General features: G+C 52.0%; 1 protein-coding gene across 1 annotated transcript; it reads left to right on the forward strand.

Moving 5' to 3' along the window:
• The first annotated feature begins 1,744 nt into the window (after positions 1-1,744).
• On the forward strand, positions 1,745-8,141 carry LMX1A (LIM homeobox transcription factor 1, alpha). Its single transcript, XM_009320717.1, is given in 7 exon segments — positions 1,745-1,917; positions 1,919-2,043; positions 6,864-7,033; positions 7,186-7,263; positions 7,374-7,443; positions 7,579-7,749; positions 7,981-8,141. Coding segments are annotated over 7 exon segments (948 nt in total).
• The last annotated feature ends 13,961 nt before the right edge of the window (positions 8,142-22,102 follow it).

Genomic DNA, 22,102 nt, shown 5'->3' on the forward strand with positions numbered 1-22,102 from the left:
AGCAGAGGCTGCGCGTGGGCTGCAGCAAGATGCATGCCCCTTTGCTGCTGGGGAGCTTTTGTTCAGCAGCATCTCTGGCGTTATTGGTGCCTTCGCCTTGGGAGCTACCTCTGGGGCACAGAGACACGTGTGTGCCTTGCTCTGCCCCCCATCTCCTTGTCTTATGGGCTATCGAGCTCATCACAAAAACTTTTTTAAATTATCCCCATTTTCTGATGGTTTTGCTGCGAGGGTTTTGCAGACATCTGGTCCTCTCCTTGTTGGAATGGGGCTGACTCAGCACTTTCCATTTCCTATGTGGTTTTTTGTAACAGCCAAAAAAAGAGAAAGGATTGAAAGCCCGCTGGTGGCTGCAGGGCTGCCCTTCCCCTCTCCAGCCAGCCGTCCCCAGCCCTGCAGCCCCCTGGCCCCGCAGGTCTCCCCCGGGGATGACACATGGGACGGGGACTACGGAGGTGGGAGCTATCTGGGGCCGGTGGAAGGCTGGAGCCAGCGCTGCCCATGCCGGTCCCTGGGGCATCCCTGGGCTGGGACATGGGCGATGCTCGGAGATAACCTCTGCAGGATGTGTGCTGACTTCTGACTTCTCTTTCTGGGCCAAAGTCATCAAGACAGGGGAATAATCATGTCCAGTTCCCACAGATATTTAGGACGAGGCTGGGTAAACAGTGATTTTTTTTCTTTCTGGGGCCCAAGCCAAAAACACAGATATCTGGGGGTGGCGAAGAGGTTCTAGTTTGGTACCTTCAAACATCTCTACTGGGGGAAACATCCCATTCACTTAAAACATCCAGCCCAGGGTTTAGTTCCAGATGCCTCCAAGTCCTCTCAAGCCAACACTGATGCTGCCACCTCTGCTCTGCTCGCCTCAGTTTCCCCAACTGGAAATTATTGATCATGCTACTGAGCTTCTCAGTAAGGACATTTAAAGTCAGAGAAAGAAAAGCTCTGTTTCAACCTGAAGTGTTATTGCTGTTGTTATTATTATTGGCTTTTAAGTATAAAGCTGATGTGTTGAAACCTGGGAACTGTACAATTAGGGATGCCTCAAATGCTGTCACATCAATGTCAAGGAACAAGCTGAGCTTTTTCGTTTCCTTTTGACAAATCAAGTCTTCAGTCTGTCACTGGCCTTAACCCAAAACTTGCTGCCATGGAGATTTTTATGACATATTAGACATTCCTGATGTGTTTGCAATCAGGAACAGGGCTGTTCCAGTGGCCCAGGCCAGAGGGATGGGGTGGTTTATGGGTGACCGACAGCACAGATGCTTTCTGCAGGTGCTTGTTGAGAGGCACGGATGAGCTTGCTGGCCCCATTGCCATCTCCAGCATCTTCTTACATCTAGGCATGAGCTGAAGGCAGGTGGACATGTAGGGTTGGCTTGATAAAACCCATGTAGATGTGGTGTGTCCCATGTCTTGTGGTGGTGTAGCTGGACTGTTGGGTTTGACGCCTGTTTGCTTTTCATCTGGAGCATCTGGACATTGGGGTTTTCATCCTTTTACTGCATTCATGGTAAGCACCTGGTAACAGGTCAACCAAAAATGCTAAAGTTGACCCAAAGGCAGCATCCCCCATTGGCACAGGGCAAGCTTGCAGCACATGCCATGTCACTGCGGGGTGCCAGCACGATTGTGGCCAGCCCCTCAAAGCAATCAAAGCACCAACGGAGTGACACAGTGATCCTGTGCAGATGCCCGTCTCCCCACCACGGGTGCCCCATCCCTTGTCCCCAATGCCATGCCACCCGCCGGGTGCAGCCGCAGTGCTGCCGGGCGTCCCAGCAGGATCTCCTCTTGCTCCCCCAGGCTCTTCGCAGTGAAGTGCGCTGGGTGCCTGGAGGCCATCGCGCCCAGCGAGCTGGTGATGCGCGCCCAGAAGCGCGTCTACCACCTGCACCGCTTCTGCCGCTGTCTGCGAGCGGCGCCTGCAGAAGGGTGACGAGTTTGTGCTGAAGGAGGGGCAGCTGCTCTGTAAGGGCGACTACGAGAAGGAGCGGGAGCTGCTGAGCTTGGTGAGCCCGGCTCTGTCGGATTCTGGTAAGGGGCCGCCCGCGCCCGGCGTCTCCCTGGCTGGTCCCGCTTCGAGGTCCCTGCAAGTGTGGTGGGGTCTGGAGGCGAGCTTTGGGCTTGCTGCCTCAAACCTCTGCCCCGTGGTCCGAAGGGAAAAGCTCTATAAGCACAGTTGCATCCTCCAGCCAGAGTCTCTCCCACCCTGGTGGCAAGGGCATGAGCAGGGACCTTGGCAGCGGAGGGGAAGCAGGGCTGGAGGATGCTCTGGGGACCATTCCATCTCATTAGGCTCATTTCTGTAAGAGTTTGTGCTCCTGGCCTGTGCAGGGCACCAGCAGCCCATCCCGAGGGGCGTACAGCATCCCCGGGTGTGGGGAGAGAGCCATGCTGGCTGAAAGTGACATCTTCCACTTCCTTATCCAGGGAAACGGAGGAGCTGCCCCTGGTATAAATACACTGTAAATGAGAGTTTTCTTCCTAAAAGAAAAAATCACGGTCCCAAGCATCCCACTGACTACCTTGGGCTAAACCTTCTGCGTCCCTCCCCTGTGCCTCATTGTCCCCACCTGGGACTCTGGAAAGGCTGAGTGCAAGAAGTGAGCTGCTGCTTCTGTAGCCAACTTTTTTAATACCGACGGGAAACTGAGGCACAGAGCTAAAATAAGAGCTGGCGGCAGGGAACCTGCAAATGTGTCCCCAGCGGCTTCCCAGGCAGTTGAGGGCTGGAGCCAGACTGCAGACCCAGCATGGTGTCGCCAAGGGGGGCTGCAGGAGAGGTGGCACCGTGGCTGGAGGTGAGCAGGGGGCTGGCATCCTGCTCCAGCCGGGGTGTCACTGCCGGCTTAGGTTGCCCAGAGCATCAGATCAGCATTAAAATATGTATCTACACTCAATGCAAATCAAATCTGAATGTTTCCCAGGAAGACAAATTTAGTAAGAAAGCCCAGCAACGGGGGCCAGGGGGGGTGGAACTGATCTGCTAGCAGAAATCCTCATGTTAGCGTCATCCTCGCAGAGCCCCACTCCTCGCGAGGCTGCACAGTCCCACGCTGTGCGCCTGGGTCGCTTGGCTCCTCTTAAAAACAGTCATCGGGGGAAAATCTGCTTTGTGGAGGGAAGGATTTACCTTCGAAATGCAGTGCTCTGGAAAGGGCTGCCAGCAAGCTGGGGGGAGCCTGTCTTTTCCCGGCTGGAGCAAAGCACCGGATTTAAAAAAAAAATAGAAATCAGCATTACGAGCCCATTTAGGAGGGGGTTGTTAAGGTGTGAAGCGGGGCAGGTCACGGACACAGCAAAGCCTGGCGCTCACTGCCAGGTGCAGGCAATGCTGCACCTGGGAGAATGTGCGTGGGGGGACAGGGATGGTTTTGGATGGAGAAAAAATTGCCCAAAGCCAGTGTTTCTCTTCAATATCGTGCTCCTCTGCAACGAGAGCCCGGCTGCTTTGCAGCACTGCCTGTGGCTGGCTCTGTCCAAGCTCTGCAACCCCGCTCGCTTGAAAGAAAAAATCCTCCCCCCAAATAACGGTGATGATATTTAAAAAATAGAGTGGGGCCATGGGAGGAGGTGGCTGAAGGGAGCCGGCAAGTGGTGGTCCAACGCTGGAGGAGCTGGAGAGGCAGGAAAGCAGCAGGATCCGGCACGCTGGCGCTGGATCTTGCCTTAGCCCTGGGAAAGTCCTCAATTGATTGAAGAATTATTATTTTTTCCTTCTGGGATGTGCAAACTCTTTCAGTTAAAATAGGAACCAATGAGGAGACGTCACGCAGGAAAATAAGTGAATTGGTCACAACGGTTTGGGTTTATTCCTAGTGGGGAAAAAGGGCAGTTTGGGAAAGGTTGGGGAGTTTTTCTTCCCCAGCGACTCATCGGCCCGTGGTCCAGCGCCGCTGCCAGGGGCTCTGGCCAAACCAAGAGCTTCAACTAGCGAAAACCTCCAGGGGAAATACTTATTTCAGTGGAAACTCCAGCTGAAACCCGAGGGATACGAAGGGCCAGTGTGGGAGTCACAAGGGCATGGCAACCCCTTGGCTGGTTGGAAACCCAACCCGAAGCCCCCGGTATCCCCTGGCAGCCCCTGCCCTGGGGGGTCCTGGCCCCTTCCGTCTCCCCACAGACCCCACAGCTTAGCCCCGCCACCGTCCCTGCCTGGTTTTGGTGGCCACCAACAGTTTGTCTCGGAATGTCGCGTGGCTCTGGTGGCACGGTGGGAGCCAGCCCAGGTGCACATCCCACGTGGATGCTCAGCATGGCACGGCTTTGTCCCCTCCTGCTGCATCCCCTGTGGGGACCCCACCGCCACACTGGGGGATGCAGAAGGGTGTCCCTGCTCCAGCACCGGTCCTGGATGCCCCTCACCAGCATCGTGCGATGTGCTTGTCCAGCCTCTCCTCTGATCTGCCCCACCGCGTTGCAAACTTTATGAGAAAGTGCAGATAAAAAGCGAGCCATATGTTGTCTGTAATCTCCCAAACCCTCGCTTCAATTACTGCTTCCCCTGAGCCTCCGCTGCCCAGCCTAAGTAAACAAGCCCCTCTGAAAGAGGACCCCACTTTCCAATTAAAAGCGTCCTAACGTTTCTCCTCTCCCTAAATCCTCCTGAGCGAGGAATGTCCTGGCCCCAGCGGCAGGATGCGGGCTCGGCGGGTCGGAGTGAGGGCATGCTGCACAATATCCATCGCCCCGGCCCCTTCCCAGGTGACGTCAGGGGCAGCCCCAGACACTCATTAATTTCTCCCCCCTCCTTGGTGGGGAAAGGCTTGAAAGGGAGAGTTAATTAAAAGTAATACCCCGCCAAATCCGGCTTCGCTTTTCCTTCTTTCCCTTTGACACTGGGAGGGATTTGGGGAGCAGGTGTTGCAGGGGAAGGGCTCAGGGGGGCTGCTCCGAGCGGGTTTTCCCCCTTGGCATGGATATTGAGCATCATTTGCTTGATAGAGTCTATGAGCCTCTGGCTCCCCCCTGCTGGGCTCTGCCCCTCCTGGACTGGAGGGGATTGGGGCGCTCGCCTTGTTTAAGCGTGCAAAGAGGTTCAGGCACTGAAATGTCTCCAACAGTTGACATCCCTCCCCCCAGTATTTGTAAAAAATCTCTACCCTTCCATCAAAATTAAACTCCTTGGGGTTTCAGGAAAGCAGGCAGCTCGGCGGAGCAGAGACCCTGCTTGTGCTGGCACTGAGAAGGAGGCAGCGGCGGCCACCGCTCAGCCCCGTTAGCCATCAGAAACTCCACACCCTGGGGGTCCCCAGCACTGGGGCTCTCAGACCTTCTGCATTACTATGTCTCTCGCACTGGGACATGCAAGAAAACAGCAGTTTGTCTTTCCTGTTGCCATCACTGCTGTTGGCAAGCCATGGATGTGCTGTGGGTGAGTGGCAGCAGCAAAGCGCTGGCTCCTGGGGGCCAGCACCGAGCTCTGGGCTGTTTCGGGGACCACCAGCGTGGACATCTCTCCATGTCCCAGCCGTCCCAGCCCTTGCCACAGGGAAGGTCTCCATATCAGCTGGTGAGCCCAGGAGAGAGACCAGCAGCACGGAGGGAAGAGGTAACTGGTACCCAAAAGCATCCTTGCTCCTCTGCAGGAAACATTGCCTCCCCTCGCCCCGGAGATCTGCTCCCATCTTTCCCCATCTTCCAGCTGGGCTGCCATCAGATTTATGCTTTTCTGCTTTGCATGATCCATGATTAGCTCTTGCCATGGGGTACGACCTGACCTGCTTTAGCCATGAATTACTCTGGGCCAGGCTCACAACCCCCTGGTGCATCCCCATCTCGCAGAGACACGGCAGCCCCAGGATGGGACTCGGGCCAAGCACAGCCTCGCAACCTGCATCTGCATCAAACCAGCACCTCAGCTCCATTATCGATTCCCAAATGGATGGTGGAGGAGTTTTCTGGAAAAGGCTGTAAGTGATTTACCGCTCATGAGAGGGAAGGACCTGTGCTGTCAGACCTGCATTACAGCCCTCCCATGCAAGCAAGGTCATTGACACGGTGGCGATGCGGTAAATGAGGAGGGCTGGTAAGAGGCAGGGCAGCGCTGCCAGCTTTCCTGGAGCAGCTCCTGCCCAAAGGCCCCGTGGTCCCAAGCGGTGGAGAGCAGCAGGGAGTTACACACCAGCGCCTGTGAACACAACGGAGCAGCACACTGCAGCGAGTACCTGAGGGGTGAAGCTTGAAGCAGCCTGGGCTTCTGTCCAGGGAGATTTAAAACTCCATGGAAGGGGAGAAATATAGGCAAAAAGCTGCCCCTTGTATTTGTGATTAAAACTCTGTGCTCTAAATGGAGTTGACCTCCGTGGCAGGGCACATCAGGAGGGGTTTGTGAGGTCTAGGCTAATGCATTGCCTTCTCTGAGCATCTCTGCACCCTGACCTCCCCCAGCCTGGGCTGTCCAAGCAGAGGGACCAGATGCCCCAGGGGCACAGCGGTCCTTGATGGCTGCTGTGCCCTCGCGTGAATGCAACCTGTGTGTCTCTGTCCAGATGTGTCCCCAGCTGTGGCCTGGCAGGTAATCCCTGTAGAGCAAGCAGGGATTTGGGTCCGATGGAGGGAAAATCAGGTGTCCCAGGGTTTCACATTGCAGCTGCTCAGACTGTTGGGGAAAAGAAGAACCAAAAAGCACATCTGCTGGCTGAGTGACTCCAAACTATGAGCCACAGCAGCTCTCCCCCTCTCTGAGCTGCCATGGGGCAGCCAGCCCCAAACCTCAGCCCCTCACACACATTCACAAGAAGATCCCCACCAATAGCAGCTTGTTTTAAGTCCCCCAGATTATTTTGGACATGCTGGAAAACAATGTGCGCTGCCCATTGTCTGTAAAGGACCTGCTTTTTTCCCCCCCTTAGGCAAAAGTGACGATGAGGACAGCATCTGCAAACTGGGCCAAGCCTCGGGGAAGGGTGCTGAGGATGGGAAGGATCACAAGCGGCCCAAGAGACCCCGGACAATCCTGACCACACAGCAGCGGAGGGCATTCAAGGCATCGTTTGAGGTCTCCTCCAAGCCCTGCAGGAAGGTATGGGGAGAACAGCCCAAGCTCAGACACCTCCAGCCCCCTGGGATGTCCTGGATGCTGGGCAAGGACTTGCCCCGGCTGCTCTGTCCCCTCCTGAAGTCCCCCCAAAAAGCTGAGGGGGCTGAGATGCTGCTCTCATTCCTCTCTCCAAGGTGCGGGAGACGCTGGCGGCTGAGACGGGGCTGAGCGTCCGTGTGGTGCAGGTCTGGTTCCAGAACCAGCGAGCAAAGGTGGGTACGAGGGGTAGCCCCCCGCCAGTGGCTGGTGCTGGGGCTCCCCTCCCTCCTCGCTCTGACCAGGTGATGATTTCACCCCTTTTTTTTCCCTTCTTCTCGGCCAGATGAAGAAGCTTGCCAGGAGGCAGCAGCAGCAGCAGCAAGATCAGCAAAACACACAGCGCCTGAGCTCAGGTACCCACCTCGCATGCAGCTCTCCCCGTGCTCAGGGTCTCCCTATTTCCCAGCCCTCTCCGGGCTTCCCAAGGGAGCTGGGCCTCCCAGAAAGCAGCAGCCCGACTGCACCGATGGCTCGCTCTTATCTTCCAGCCCAGACGAATGGCAGCGGCAGTGCGGGGCTGGAGGGGATGCTGAACCCCTACACCACTCTGCCCCCACCCCAGCAGCTGATGGGCATGGAGCAAAGCGTTTATGGCTCCGACCCCTTCCGGCAAGGGCTCACCCCACCGCAGATGCCCGGAGACCACATGCACCCCTATGGTAAGGCTCCAGGGTTTGCCTCTTGCCTTCTCTCCTTTGAAGAGATGCTGGGTCACAGCAGGGGGCTGTGTGGTGGAGGCGTGCGTGGGGGATGCAGCGATTTCTGGGAAGACGGCGGTCCTCTCACCCCTAAATCCTTACGCTGCAAAAGCTGGGGACATCGGGCACTGTCAAGGTGCCGGAGGAGAAAGCAGGCTCTGAAGTCCTTCTGCTCCTTCCCTGCTTCCCAAGGTGCCGAGCCCCTCTTCCACGACTTGGATAGCGATGATACCTCACTGAGCAACCTGGGCGACTGCTTCCTCGCCACAGCGGACGCGGGGCCACTCCAGGCACGAGTGGGGAACCCCATCGACCACCTCTACTCCATGCAGAACTCGTACTTCACCTCCTGAGTGTGGTGTGGTCCCCAGCACGGAGCAGCCACTGCGCTGCCCCAGGAGGGGCTGCAGAGCCCCTGGGGTTGGGAGGGAGGGGGAAGCGACACAGCTGGGATGCTGTCACAATATGTTGTAGCTTGGGATTCCCAAGGAGCAAGTTAAGTTATGGGTTGCATAGTTTCATGTTTCTCTTAGGAGCCTAGGATTAGGGACAGGAGTGGTTTTTGCAGCTGGCTGGTGGGTTTTCAAATTTCAAATGGGGAACCAAATTTCCCATTTCAGCAGGGGGAAAGGCAGGGGGAGGGGGAAACCCTTCCAGCAGGAGCATCCCGGTGCCATATCCCCTCTGCACCACCTTCGGTCCGAGCGGCGGAAAGAGTAAACTGCTGATCTTCACCGGGGGAGCCCACAGCACCAGCTGGGCTTTGAAATTTGAAAAGTTGACAATACTTTGGGGAAACACAGGGAAAATTTTGCTGCGGGGTTTTCCCTCTGTTCCCTCAACCAGCTTGAGCGCTCACTGTTTAAACACAGGGACTTTTAAAATAGATGTTCCCATGCGAATATAGAAAGCTAGAAACCCCTAACATCATCCCCATCCCTGAGGACGGGGCTGTGTGTGTGTGTGTGTGTGTGTGGGCACACACGTGTGTGTGTGCAGGGCTGTGTGGCTGTGGGTGATGTACTGCACAGCCACACCTGCCAGATTGTATCAACAAAGTTTATTTCTAAGTCTATCAGAAATTTACTGTACAGCAAAAGTAACTTTATTTTCAGCGTGAACCATATTTAAGGAAATACTCAATGCACTTAAGTTATAAGATGAAATAATTTACTTTTTATAAACGTTATGTTTAGGTTGCAAAAGCCCAGTGGCAGGGAAGGAACATCAGTTCATTTCAGGCGATAGGTTTGGGTTTTGGGGTTGGTTATTTTTGGTGCTCTCAGGTTGCCCCACTGGTTTTGAGGTGCAGTTGAAATCCAAAGCAGGGATGGCTCCAGGTACCTGCTCCTCCACCAGCAGATCAATGGGGACAGCATGGTGGCCAGGTCCTGTCCCCACCGCTGGGCGTGTCCAGGAGGTTGGTGTGGGATGGATGACGCTGCTGGAGCTGGTGGACATCCCAGCCCATTGGGGCTCAGCTCTGTTTCTCTGCATCACCTCTCTCCTTCCTGCGGCAGGACCCAGCCTGCCTCTGCCAGCAACCCCATCCTGTACCCTCAAATATCTGTGCTAGACCAGTGTGAGCTGCTGTCCTGGCTCTGGAAGACACTGCAGCCGGTATCGCCACCCCTTGGGCGAAGGAGAAAGGAAGGAGAGCCCTGCATTTCCCACCCCGTGCTCAGGTTCATCCCTGCAGGAGCGGTGGGAACCTGGGGAAAGTTCTCCTTAGGGTTGAGCCTTCAGCTGACCCTCACCTCATCCCCCACTCTCGTTTTCATGCGTTGTGTCCTTTTGTGCTGCTGTTCACAAATGATGTAAGCGACAACCCGTAAAGACATGCAAGTGACTGTGAGGCTCAAAACACTGGCTCATCGCCACCGTACGATCTGACACTGAATGTAGCGGGGTCTGGAGATGGCTGACCCGGCGGGAGATGCTGACACACTGTCAGAAATAGCATACCAAGACAAAATTAAAAAGAAAAAAACTCTGGAAAAAAAAAAAAGCCTGGTCTTTTCTTGCATGGGGTGTCCCCTTGACTCGGGGAGGGAAGGGTTTGAATCATCTCCAAAGTTGGCAAGGTGTTGGGTAGGGTATAGCGAGACTGCAGGGGAAGCTTCTGTTCCTTGGGTTTTCAATATCATATATTCTCTGGTCTGGGACTAAACTGGCCCTTGAGGGTCCTCCATGGCCAACAGACAGAGATTGGTGGATCTGGAAGGTGACACACCTATCTCTGGCTCCCACCCGAGGTGGCAGTGTGGGGCTTGCTGAGGCTCTCCACTGAGCATAGCAGAACCGTGGAGGGATAGCTCAGCTGTGAACAACCAACTTGTAGACATCTGTAGGCAGTGGAGATGACTCCTAGCCAAAATGACAAAAGAAAAAGGGAGGCCAGACACCAGGCAACCTTCTTTACCACAAGGAGGAATCTTGCAGAAAGGATGGGCAAAAAGAGAAAAAGTGTTTTGCATGTTCGCCAGCTCTCCGCATGGACTCATGTGTGTTTGTACCACCAGAAAACTCTGCTTCATGTTTACCTACAGTGTTTCTATGCTCTTAGCATTGAAGGAGAGCTGGAGAAGCCAGGACAGCCAGGTTACTGGCAAAACATTTTCCTGAACACATGGGCTCTTGGCTTAAAACACCTTGCAGACCTCATTGGTACCTTCACATCCCTGGTTGTCATCTCAGCTCACTGAGCAGAGCGTGGCTGGGAGGCATTTGTCCTCCTCCAGGGCAGGGGGACTGCAGGAGTGGGAAAGCATTTCTGCAGGCCAGGTTACCCCATAAGTGCTCTTACCTGGACTATCACTTCACTATGAACTCCACCCCTCCATGGCAGGGCCATGGGCAACTCCATGTTAGGACTGCCTAAAAGATATGGGTGGGTATTTCCCAACAGGAGTTGCTCTCATCGCAGCTCCCTGACATGGAGAGGTTCCACAAATATGTGCTGATGCCACCAAATTGGGGATGGGGATCCACAACTCATTGTCTGAGATGTTCAAAACAAGGTGTTCTCCTTCCTGCCCTTCATCTGTCACTGCTCTGCTGTTCCTGTGCTATAAAATGTTTCCAAAGTCCAACCTGCAGCAAAAAAAATTCTAAAATGATGTGACTGTGTGAAGAAAACTTGAGATTTTTATTTTGCAAGTTGTAGTTTCCTAGGAACAGCCTGGATTTCTTAGGTGGGTTTGGGGTTTTGCTCTATTTCAGGACAGAAGAGCTTGGCACCTGACCCTATGAATAGCAACTGCTGCAAAACCCCCCAGCAGCCCCAGCCCCAGTACAGTTTGTTCCAGTCACCCAGTTTGTTCATGTCTTGGGACAGGGTGCTGGGCAGCCTGCCTGACCCAAACTGCTCAGGGCTGTGTTCTTGGTCATCCTGCAGCTGAGCGTTTCCCCTTGCTCCCCAAAATGAAGACTTATTTTTCATCACTGCACAGGCTCTATTTTCTCTTGACAATAACATTTTGATGACAAAACATCTCTGAGCCCTTACCTGCCCTCTGTTGCCTCAAACATGAGCTGAAAAAGCACAGAAAGAAGGCTGGAGAAATGTCTAACATGTAGGAGAAAGCTTTCCATAGAGAATTAAATAAGCTGTATTGAGCTGCAAGGTCTTCTCTTCCAATAGAAATATCTTATCTGTGCCTGCTTGTTCATTTGGGATGTAATTAGCGAGTCACCAGGTAAAGGTGTTGCAGAAGGGAGGGTAAAACCCTATAAAAGCAGGATTCACAGGTTGCCCAGGTTTGGGAGGAGGTGGGAAGATGTGTGATAGGAAGCTGCCTAGCCTGATTTGAGATTATCTCGTGAAGGACAGCAGAGTAGTGCCTGTGTGCAAGTTTGGCTGTGTTTCTAAAGCCCTTGCTCTTTTGTAGAGACAATTATGTGTTAGGGAATTTCTATGTAGAGACTGTGATATTTGTTTGTACTTTACTCTTGCAAAGCACAAAGGTGATACCTGTTATAAGTGCTAGTATTTTTTTAATGTTGGCTAAGCATAATTTTTTAGCTGGTTGTCTCCAAATCCAGCTTCTGGGTGGATGACATGGAAGGCAAAAATCCTATCTTTTAGTTTGGGATTTTTGGCACACAAGAGCTCCACAGCAGCAGGGAAAAGAGTTGGACCTGTCCTGGCATGGACAGGTTATGGAAATTATGGCTTGGGGTTTCTCTGTCACTGGGCTTGGTGGTCTTGGAGAAATGCTGGCTGGAGCTAATGGAGCAGGGAGGCATCTGGGCTGGGGTGAGGCTGGTAGTCACAGTGGGCTGGAAGTGGAGGTGTGCTTTGCTTGTGGAAAGGGGGCAGATCTGGGGGAGTGGGAGTATGTGTATCGTGGAGGAGCTGGTGTGACCCATGAAGCCAGCATGAGTCTGATTTGTAGGATCCAGCTGTAGGTAATGGCTGGGTTAACACCACCCAGGCTTGCAATAGAAAAATGTATGTTTTCATTAATGGTTATTAATATTGCCTTAAAAATTCTCCTCACTTGGATGCTTCTTAAAACATCATGCTTAAAGGTTTTTTTTTTAAAAAAATCTTTTAAAGATAAAAGGCTTGTCTTTCCCACCCACAGCTATCTCCTATTTGAAAAATATTCACCTACATCAGTCTGGCTTTCCATCACAAAACTATCAATTTACACTTACCAAATTACTTCCCCCAAAATAAAACCTCCATAAAACCCATGTCATACAAACTGGTTGCCTACTTGTAAAATCTTGCAAAAATGTAATGACATGCTATAATAATGGTTTCTCGAGGTATCTGTGTGTATATGTATAAAATTATATATAGTATATAATTTTGGGGAAGGATCAGTATTGTGGAAGGGGGCAGATCTTTGTCTAGTAAAATGAGCAGAATTCATGGTCTTAAACCTGTCCTCCTTTTGCAAGTTGGCCTGTGTGCTTGACACAGCCCAAACACAAGTCCAGCCTGCATTTGTGCAATGCAGTAGCAGATGTGCAATTATGCAATGCGGTAGCAGATCCTCCTGTCATCTGGATTTCATATTCTGTTGTGCCTTATTTCGGGGTATGGACAGATCCTGCTAAAGCAAAACTGGCTGGGCCTTATCTTCTGCAAGTGATGGAGTCACTGCATGGCAGATGACTTCTTGTCAGGCCGGGTGGGTTGTTGGATGTCCCTAGGTGGATGGTGGGTTTGCTATGTTCAGGACTGGCCCCCCTGGGATATACTTTCATGGTGTTGCTTCGCCATATTGTGCTCCGTGTCTGAGCCTGCTCTCAGCCTGGGGAGTGACTCCCTAGGACAAATGATACCTTCTTGTCAAAGCCAGGAAGAAAAGAACAAGGTCTGACATGAAAACAGGCTCTACCTTGCTCTCCAAGGCAAGGGCAATGCCAGGAAAAGGTTGGGAGCGTGTCTCTATATGACTCAAAACAAAGCCCCCTCTGTTCAAGCACTGCTTGGTGGCCAAGGAAAGATCAAATCAGAGATTACTTTTCAGTTGAGGACACCGATTAGATGATACTGATAACCAGGAATGAGCTAGCTCTGAGTGATATTATGTTAATTAACTTGCTCTTTGTGAATGGATGGTACAGGAGTTTGTGGCAGATGCAGACTGGAGTGAAACTCAAAATGGTATTGGCCAATACTCCTGGGTTTGCATCTGGAGATTTAAATCTTGATGGTATTTTTAGGTATTTGTGGGAGACTTGTAGTGCGCAGACATAGGAGCTGGAGCAAGCAACCTTCCTGGAAGCATGTCACCTTGGTAGCTGATGCTGTCTAGGAAAACCATCTCCAGTTGAAGGGTTGGATCCTTGCCTTGCTCAAAATGGCCTGGCTCAGCATATAACTGAAGTCAGTGGAGCTGTGCTGGCTCCTGCCAGCTGAGATGTGGGCACTAAGAGACCCCAAAGCGGACAGCTTCCTAGCAAAGAAGAGCTTGGTGCAGTGAGGAGGCCCATGTGTGAACCCCAGTGCACAACCACCTCCCCAGCCCCTTGCTGCACGGGGTGTTTGCAGGCTGGCAGGGTGGGGACTGCTTTCTTGTGTGATGTGGGCATGCACTCATATACAAAAAGAGCCTGCAGGAGAGTTTCTTATGTACCCACATCAGTGGGTTGTCTGCACACCTGAGGTGGAGAGGGCACAAATCCCAGGGGAACCACAGGCAGGGTCTTTTCCTGGAACTGGACATGGGAGGTAGCAAATGCTGCTTTTCTGGTGGGAAAAGACCAAAGCTTTGGTTGCTTCTGTCACCTTTCCAGAGTGAAATCATTTGCCAGATGTCTGATATCTACACTGATGCTGTTCTGGGCACAAAATGTCACCCATCATTAGAAAATGCTTGTCTTTTGACACATGATAGGGCTCAAACCACTGAGGATGAGTGTCTTGGCCTTATGGTAGGTCTGTGAGCAAGGTCCCAGGTAACACCAGCTGTTCAAATCTGTGACTTGCATTTGCTAAGTCTTTTTTTCCACTACTCATCGTCTGCATGGCAAGTTCATTTTTAAAAAAATGCTTTATGAAATGGTAAAGACTTGCAATGGAAAGGCAGGAAAAGGGTTAGAAGCTCTTCAGGTGTAAAAAGGTGAATAATAACTTCTTATCTTGTTGGAGATCAGACCAAATTCTTGTCTCCATTCCTCTGAGTGGCAATGTGTTGGTCATGAAAAGGTTATCTTGTCAGCTGTAGACCTCCTAGACACTGATGTGGAGGCTGACATGTGCTTGCCTGGTTGACATGTATAAGTTCACAGGCTGAGGACGAGCGTATCCAAATGCAAACCATGTCAAAACACTCCAAGTGATCAAATACTGACAGCACTTTCAGTGAAGAACAGCAGATTCCTACTGCCTCGGGCCCTCTGAGCTGCTGCTTCAGAGGGGAGATCAGATTTCTCCTCTGATGACCCCAAGAACAGGGGGCTTATTCAGAGGGATGCTTGGTGGATTGAATCATGGTCTCAGGGCAGAGTAAATCCACGTCAGGAGGCAGGCAGACCCTGTGGCACAGAGATGGGGAGCTGGTGGTGAACCCCAGCAAGCAATGCCCTATGGTCCTCATCAACTTGGTGGCTTCAAGTGGGGTGAAGAGCTAATGACCCTTTTCTAACCAATCTTATTAAGGACTCTTAGAGAGCCCAGACAGGATTAATGCTCTGGAGAGCTGAGCTTTGGTATCTCAGATCAGTGCTCTGAAACTGGCTGGCCCCCAGCAGCTCTGGCTCTCCTCTTGCCTCTGTTCCTTGCGGTACGGATGCAATAATATCTGCTTCGGAGTGGAGGGGCTGTGAAGGGAGGTATCCATGGAGCCTCAGGCTTCTCTGTGCTTTCCCGAGAGCATCTGCAAGGAAACAAGTCTGTGCTCAACACAAGCTCAAAATAATATGTGAGCATGGAGGGCCCTGAGGCTGCGCACAGAGAGTGAGGAGGAGATGGGAAACAGTGAGCAACCACCCGTTTGCTGAACGATGCAGGGACCGTATGGAAAATACAGCATGAGGTCATGGAACTAGAGATGTAGTGTAACGCCTGTGCCTTGGGTGGCTGATTATGTTGTCCTGACAACCTCGAGCTGGTGTCCCAGGGTTGGAGGTTTTGACTCTGCAGCCAAGTGCATGTAGGTATTTGGGAAGTAACTGGAGAGCCCCTGAGGAGTTTGGGAAGAGGATACTGGTGAAACTCTTCCAAAAGGATTAGCTGGAGCCTGCCAGAAGCTATAACTGACTGTTGGCTGCTCTGTCTCCTCCTGGAGTAGGTGGAGGAGTGAGGAAGGAGCGGTGACATCCCAGCACTGCCAGCAGAAGACCTGGGGGCTGGGGCACATGAAGCCTCATCGGGGGAGGCAAAAACTGCCTTTGCAGGGAGCTCTTTAACAAGGCTAGGACGGGAGAGCTGGAGACAGGGTGAGAAGCTCAGGCAGGACACAGTGGTTAAAGGACAGTAGCAAATGCGGCAGAGCAGCTCATCTAAAAAAGGGGATGTTAGCTGTAGGTGGGACCAGGGTGGCTGGGGAAGATGAGGCAGTCACTTCCCTGTTAAGAGAAAAGGAGCAACCCCACCATGGGTGACCAGAGGGCCTAAGGAGAGGCACCGTGAACCATCTGAAAGCCTGTTTTGATCCTCAAATTTAAGGTATGAGAAATGGGGCCAATTCTCAGCACCAGTTGGCTGAGCATGGCCAGGCTTTTGCAGCCAGTGGCAGGGAAGGAGAACAGCATGGCTGGTGTTTGACCAGTGGCTTTCCCATGTCAAGCTGGGTTACCTGGAAGTGTGAGACGGGGAAGGGACACTGAATCCAGAGAAAAGTATCAGTGAGTCTTTGGCAAGGAGTTAGACCCATGAAGAAGCCCGAAGGCAGAAACTATCCTCAAAGACATTGCAATTTGTTGGGCAACAGTGGTGGGACTAATAGCCCATGCCATGCCCCAGGAATGGTTGTAGAAACTGAGTTGCTTTGCCTCTTTCCTGGGCTTTACTGTTCCCATCAATTAGAGGCTAACCACTTCCTTCAGAAAGCTTTTAAGTGCAAGCAAGCTTATTCAAGATGATGAAATTGCCTCCTTGTTGATTATTCCTGCAGTTTAACAGCTGTTTCCCTGACTTGCTTATTTTTTCCTTTCCTCAAAACAAAAATCTGCTGTTGATATGACCAGCTCACCTCCAGCCAGGAGCTCGTGAGGAGCTAACAAATGTTTGTGGCAGTGCTGGCTTTTGTGAAGGGATTGACAGAAGTGTCTGGTGGAGAGTGTATTAGCCAGGGCTGGAGCTGGCGGGGAAGAGCTTCCCCGTGAAATATGAATAAGCAGAGGAGATGCTGCATTTTCAGTCCTCCCCACGATGGCCTCAAAGCTGTGGTGTGCTGGGGGAGGAGGAAGAGTCCTGTTTCATCCCACAGTCCTGGGCCACCCGAGCTTAGGTGCTGCCTGACCGTGTGCACCCGGCCAGCCCCTCCTGATAGCATCGGTGCGAATACAGTAGGCGCTTTGTGCCTGGGGGGGATCTGGTTACTTGGGAGCAACTCTGTTCCTGGGGAAGATGATGACAACATGCTGGGGGGAAGGGGGGCTTGGAAAAAAAATGACAATGCCAGTTTGTGAATTCCTCTGGCATTGTTTCAAGGTGCTTCCTAAGGAAGAAGTCACCAGACTCCCTGCACGCAAGGGCTTTATAGCGGATTACCTGGTCTGCATCTAGCCCCTCTTGCCTTACATCCTTACTTCTGTGGTGTTTGCTGTACTATACTGCAACCCCTCCAGGACACATACTCCTTTTTAGCTGCTATTACAGGTCCAACTCTTCATTCCCAGCAAGACTGGTGGTGGCTCTTTTTTCTTTCCCAGTAAATGTTTCTACCTTGCTTTTCTGCTCAGACAAGGTTTATGCAATTGCCTGGCCTGTCACCTTTCTGCCAAAATAATTTTTGCCGCTGTTGTCTATTTTTGTCAATTTTGATAGGTGAAAAAATAGGTTTCTATATATCTTGCCTAAAGGGACCGTGAAAAGATCTATAAATCTGTCCACTACTTCTCTTCCCCTCCATGGGGAGACTTCAGTGTGAGCACAGCCCTTGCTGGACTTCAGGAGTTGCATTGGCGAGCACTGCTACCCATGTCATACCTGCAGCTGAGGTGTGAGGCAGGGGTCACGGCTGCCCACTGAAGCCCTGGCAGATCAGGCTTTCCTGTAGCTGGGCTGCTACTGAGTCCTTCTAGCCAACAGGTTTTTCTGCCTGAGAAACCCCATGACTTTTGCTCAGCTGAGCTGAGACCCATGAGTACACTTGACGTGTTAGAGTGGTGGAGGAGATGCATTACTGCTACTGACTTGTTCTTTCCCTCTCTTGGGAGACCTGGTCAAAATGGGTCAGGGATATGCTGTCATTTATTGGCGTCTGATCCAGGTGGCTGGTGTCTTGGCAGGGTCATAAGAGAAAGTCCTTCACTCTTCTTTCTAGCTAAACATCTTGCTCTCCACCCCTCTTTCAGCAGCGAGGTCTAGTGAACTTGAGGGTGAAAGTCCTCTGGAGGCTCTCACTGAGGGTTTAACAGTGTGCAAGCTTCTTTCTGTGTACGTCTTGAGTCATCCTAATGATAACTGTGCTCCTGGTGGGGCTTTCTGCTGCATGGGATGCTTCAGTGAGGGAGCAGGACCCTTAGCTAAAAGGCAAAAGGCTTGGGAAGTCCATGGGAAATAGAGCAGTGAAATGTAGAGATGGTGATGAAACTTTGCCATCTGCTGCAGAGCGAACCGGCTGCAGGGAATATTCAGAGCAGTGCCAACAGACACAAACTTGCTCCTGCAATGTGTTTGCAGTCCTGCTGGTGTGGGAACCCACTGGATGCGACATCTCAGCTGCTGGTCCCTAATAAAACCTACAGTGTACCTGGAAGCCTCACCTTTCTTTTGGGGAACGATGGGAAGCTGCCCTTCAGTGCCAGGCAGGTTGCAGTACTATTATTCTGAGCTGTGCTTTTGGTGTTCTGCATACTGGTGGATAACTGGTGTGCTGCACCAGTGCTGCTGGCTGTCCTGGGAGAGACCTTCCGAGCCGCTTTCCCCAGGAGGGTGCACCTGGTTGTCCTGTCTGTTAACATCCATGGATTGGAGGACATAAAATACTGCTCTTGACACACCACCTGCATGACGCAGCCCAGACTGAGGGCTCTGATAACCAGCCGATAAAACCATCCTCGAAACCACAGCGACGCACGGACTTGGGCAAACTTCCCTTGCGGGGTGAACGGATCCAGTTTCAGCACTAATGGGTTTCCCAGGATTTGCAGATGTGAATTATTTGCATTCTTGACTCTAAGGTGAGTGCAGGTGCATCAGATGGTCCCTGTGAGCACCCCTCCGGTGTGCTGTCCCCCACCTCCTGGGGCGTGGGCGGCTGGGCAAGTGCACAGAGCCGCTATTGTGCGTCGCTGCCTGTACACCAGCTGCCCGCAGGACAGCCCATCGGGTGCTCAGGGTGTTGCTTGGTGCTGTCTGAGTGACGGTGCTTTCTAAAGGTGTGTCTCCTTTTTATCCTCCAGGAGAGAAGCCGTTTACAGAGTCAAACCCTGAGCTGGCCTTTGGGCTTTTGGTCAGAGGTCCAAGGAAAACAGTCTTTGCTTTAAACCACCCTCCTTGTGTTTGCTCTGCTTAAACTCCAGGACTATTTAACAAGCTTCAGCTTCTTATAAAGTTTCTGTCAAGACGGATTAGCAGCAGGCTGACAGATTGCTATTACAGCCCCAGTGAACTTTTAATACCTGCCAGTAAGTTCTGTGAGTCCCTTAAATCCTCCTGTGGATGCTCGGGTTGGGTAGCAAAGGCTGCTGCTTACATGGCTGCTATTCAGTGTACCTCCGCCTCTCTCCAAGCTGTCAGCATTAAGAAATGACCTCTAGGGATTTCTGACATTATGTTCCCCAAGGCCTCAAAACGGCTTCCTTGATGCAAATTGCATCCATTCTCCCCATGGGGTGAAGTGCTGCTGAGAAGGGGCTTGGGGCTGAAGGTCCCCCCGCAGGATTTGGGCAAAGGAGGGACAGCAGCACATCTTGGCTCCTGCCTGTCCAGGGGAGGGTGTTGGGGTGTGAGCAGAAGCCAGGGTGATCTGGGGGACCCTCAGGGGCTGCTGCCTGTGCAGTCTGATGGCTAGGATCAGAGCATCACTCAAGTGAGACAAGCTGTTAGCTGCCCTTCAGGCAGGCTTGGTTTGCTCTAGGGAAGTCATGGCCTGGAGTCCATGCACCCTGAGTAATGGTCAGCAGGCTGGTGGGTCTGGAGTAGATGTGATTTTTCTTCCTTATACTGAATTTTACATCTTTTTATTTGAATTTTGATGCACCTTTTCCTACTACTGTCACCAAAACTGAAACAACATCAGTGTGCAGGCGAACCAAGGAATGAATAGCCACCAAATGTCCATGTGGTGAAGTGGCTGCCATGTGAAGGGGGTGGTGCATGGCAGTGGGTGTACTGATGTGGGTAACTGTATGGTGGTGCAACTTAAACAGCTTCTCTCCAGGATTCCTGGGCCCCTGCTGGGTATCAGCCCTCCTCCACATCCTTAGAGCACACCTCCCACAGTTGTTTTTTTTTCACCTTCTAAGGTGAAAGAGGATATTTGCTACACTTTTCCGTTGTGGGAAAAAAGCTTGCAACTGCCTTTGCCAAACTCCCTAAACTCAAAAACCGGATGACAGAAGTCACCCAGTACTTAATTGAGGGCACATGAGTTTTTGCATGCTTAGGACAAAATGGCTTTTGGCCAGGGTCTTTCTCCCAAGCTGTATCTGAATACGTTCTGCTTTTTAGGTTTTGCTTACTGGGATGCACGTTCTCCCAGTAGGCAACCTGCATCCAGAGTCTTATTAGCCTTTTGAAATGCCATCTTTCTCTTGTGCAGTGTTGGACAAGTTTGTGTAGCTTGGCAGAGATACAGTTGTTCAACAAGAGGCTGCAGCTGAGCAAGATGTCTTGTCTTGGCATGGCCAACACATCATGGCTGGTATTTTGGCCTCCTGCCTGCAGGATGTGCCTCAAGGCACCCAGCAAGTGCTGCAGAGGTGGATGCTGTGTACCCTGCTGCCATGGGTATGCCAAGGTGGTGTTTGATATGGTTCAAAGAGAGGTTTTACAGTTGCACTAGAAACTCTAGCCAAAACCAGACCTCTGCTGGGAGCTGCATGTGTGGCTGGCAGGAGCGAGGACACAGAGGTCCCCGTAGCGAATGTATGGTGAATGCAGATACAAGGGGGAGCCCCTTGTCAATGGAGGAGGATTTGGGGTGCTGGGGGAGCCAGGATAGGCCCAGATTTGCTGCTGCTTGTAGAAAGGTTGAGCATGAGAAGGAAGGAGAGTGAGAGACCTTGGTTTCCCGGTGGCTGTCCCAGCCCTGCCCTGCTTGAACTGGGTTAACTTGGGCAGCTGCTCTTTAAGCATCTTTGATATTTTTTTATTGCACAGCAAAATGCTTTTTGGACAGCTGGGCTATTATCCCTCCAATAGCAAAATCCAAAACCAGAAGAGAGAAAGGGGTGAGGGGAGGGAGGGAGCACGAGAAGGGGGCCTTTGAAGTGAGCTGCCCAAATGAAACGTGTGACATCAGAGAGATGGCAGATAGCTGGCAGAACAAGGCTGCCTTTGAGCCCACCTCGGGCCTGGCCAGTGCGCACTTTACACCCCACCTCCCGAAGTCGGAGATGAAAGATGCCCCAGGCAGCCTGCCTGACCCCATTGCCTCTGCTATCTCCACTTGATTGCACAGTATTTTGCTCCAAACAATTCTTCACTGTCTGGGCCGCACAGGTGAATCTCCCGGCTTGGCTCGCGAGCGGGGATGCCGTGCATAGCAGGGCTGCTTTGTTGCGGTTGCTCACCTGCTTGTGGGGTGGTTTTCTTAGCACAGGCATTGTTTGACAGCAGGATATGGAGGAGGGGTGGAGAGGAAAGGATGGGGCAGGACTGGGCAGCCTGGGGACGGGGAAAGGTCTGATGAGGATATGGAGTCAGGGAGCATTAGGGATGGATGGGGGGATATGGAGTCAGGGAACATCCTTGGTCAGCAGATTGGTGAGCCCAGCAGCTTGCGTTGGATGCTCCAAGGAGGGATCCAGGCTGGATTTGAAAATAATCTGCTTCTCCATTTGTTACTGGATTCAACCTGCTTGTGTGTCTAAAGCACTCTGGTTTCCCCAGTTGGGGTCCTTGCTTTCAGAAAGGTGTGGTGGAGGGGAGGACAACTGCGTGTATGTCTATACTTGGAAGAAAATGCATCTTTGAGAAGCTGTTCTGTCTCAAGAGATTTATGATGGATTTGTGTAAAAAATGAGATGGGGGGAAAATGGCTGCAAATAAGACACACACAACAGGATGAGAGGGCAATGGGGCTTTGCGAAACTAGACAGGGGCTTGGGAAAGGAGATGGTGGTAGGCCATGTGTTTGGGGCTGTCCTAACAAGTCTCCATGCTGGGCTCATGGAAAGGAAGGTTGGAGAAATGCAGGTCATGAAGACTGTGTGCGGGGAAGGTGCATCAGATGTCAGAGTTCCCCTCAGAAGGGCCGGGGCTGTAAACTGTGTGGACCTTAGTTATTTCTCTGTCCTCAGTTTCTTTGAAGCTGGGCTATACTTATCTGATGTGAATGATGAAACCAGTCTTCACAGGCTGCTGTAACAGCATTTTACGTTCTCCACCCTCTTACTGAGCATCTTGGGACTGTGGAGTTCTCTGCCTGGAGAAAAATCAGGCCAGATCCCAAACTGGAGGCCCCAAACCATAAGCCAGGATACAACCATTGTTGCCATAAGCAGGGCTAGAATAGACTCC

The sequence above is a fragment of the Pygoscelis adeliae genome, unplaced genomic scaffold (genome assembly GCF_000699105.1).
Source record: "Pygoscelis adeliae isolate BGI_AS28 unplaced genomic scaffold, ASM69910v1 Scaffold402, whole genome shotgun sequence".
NCBI classification, from domain to species: domain Eukaryota; kingdom Metazoa; phylum Chordata; class Aves; order Sphenisciformes; family Spheniscidae; genus Pygoscelis; species Pygoscelis adeliae.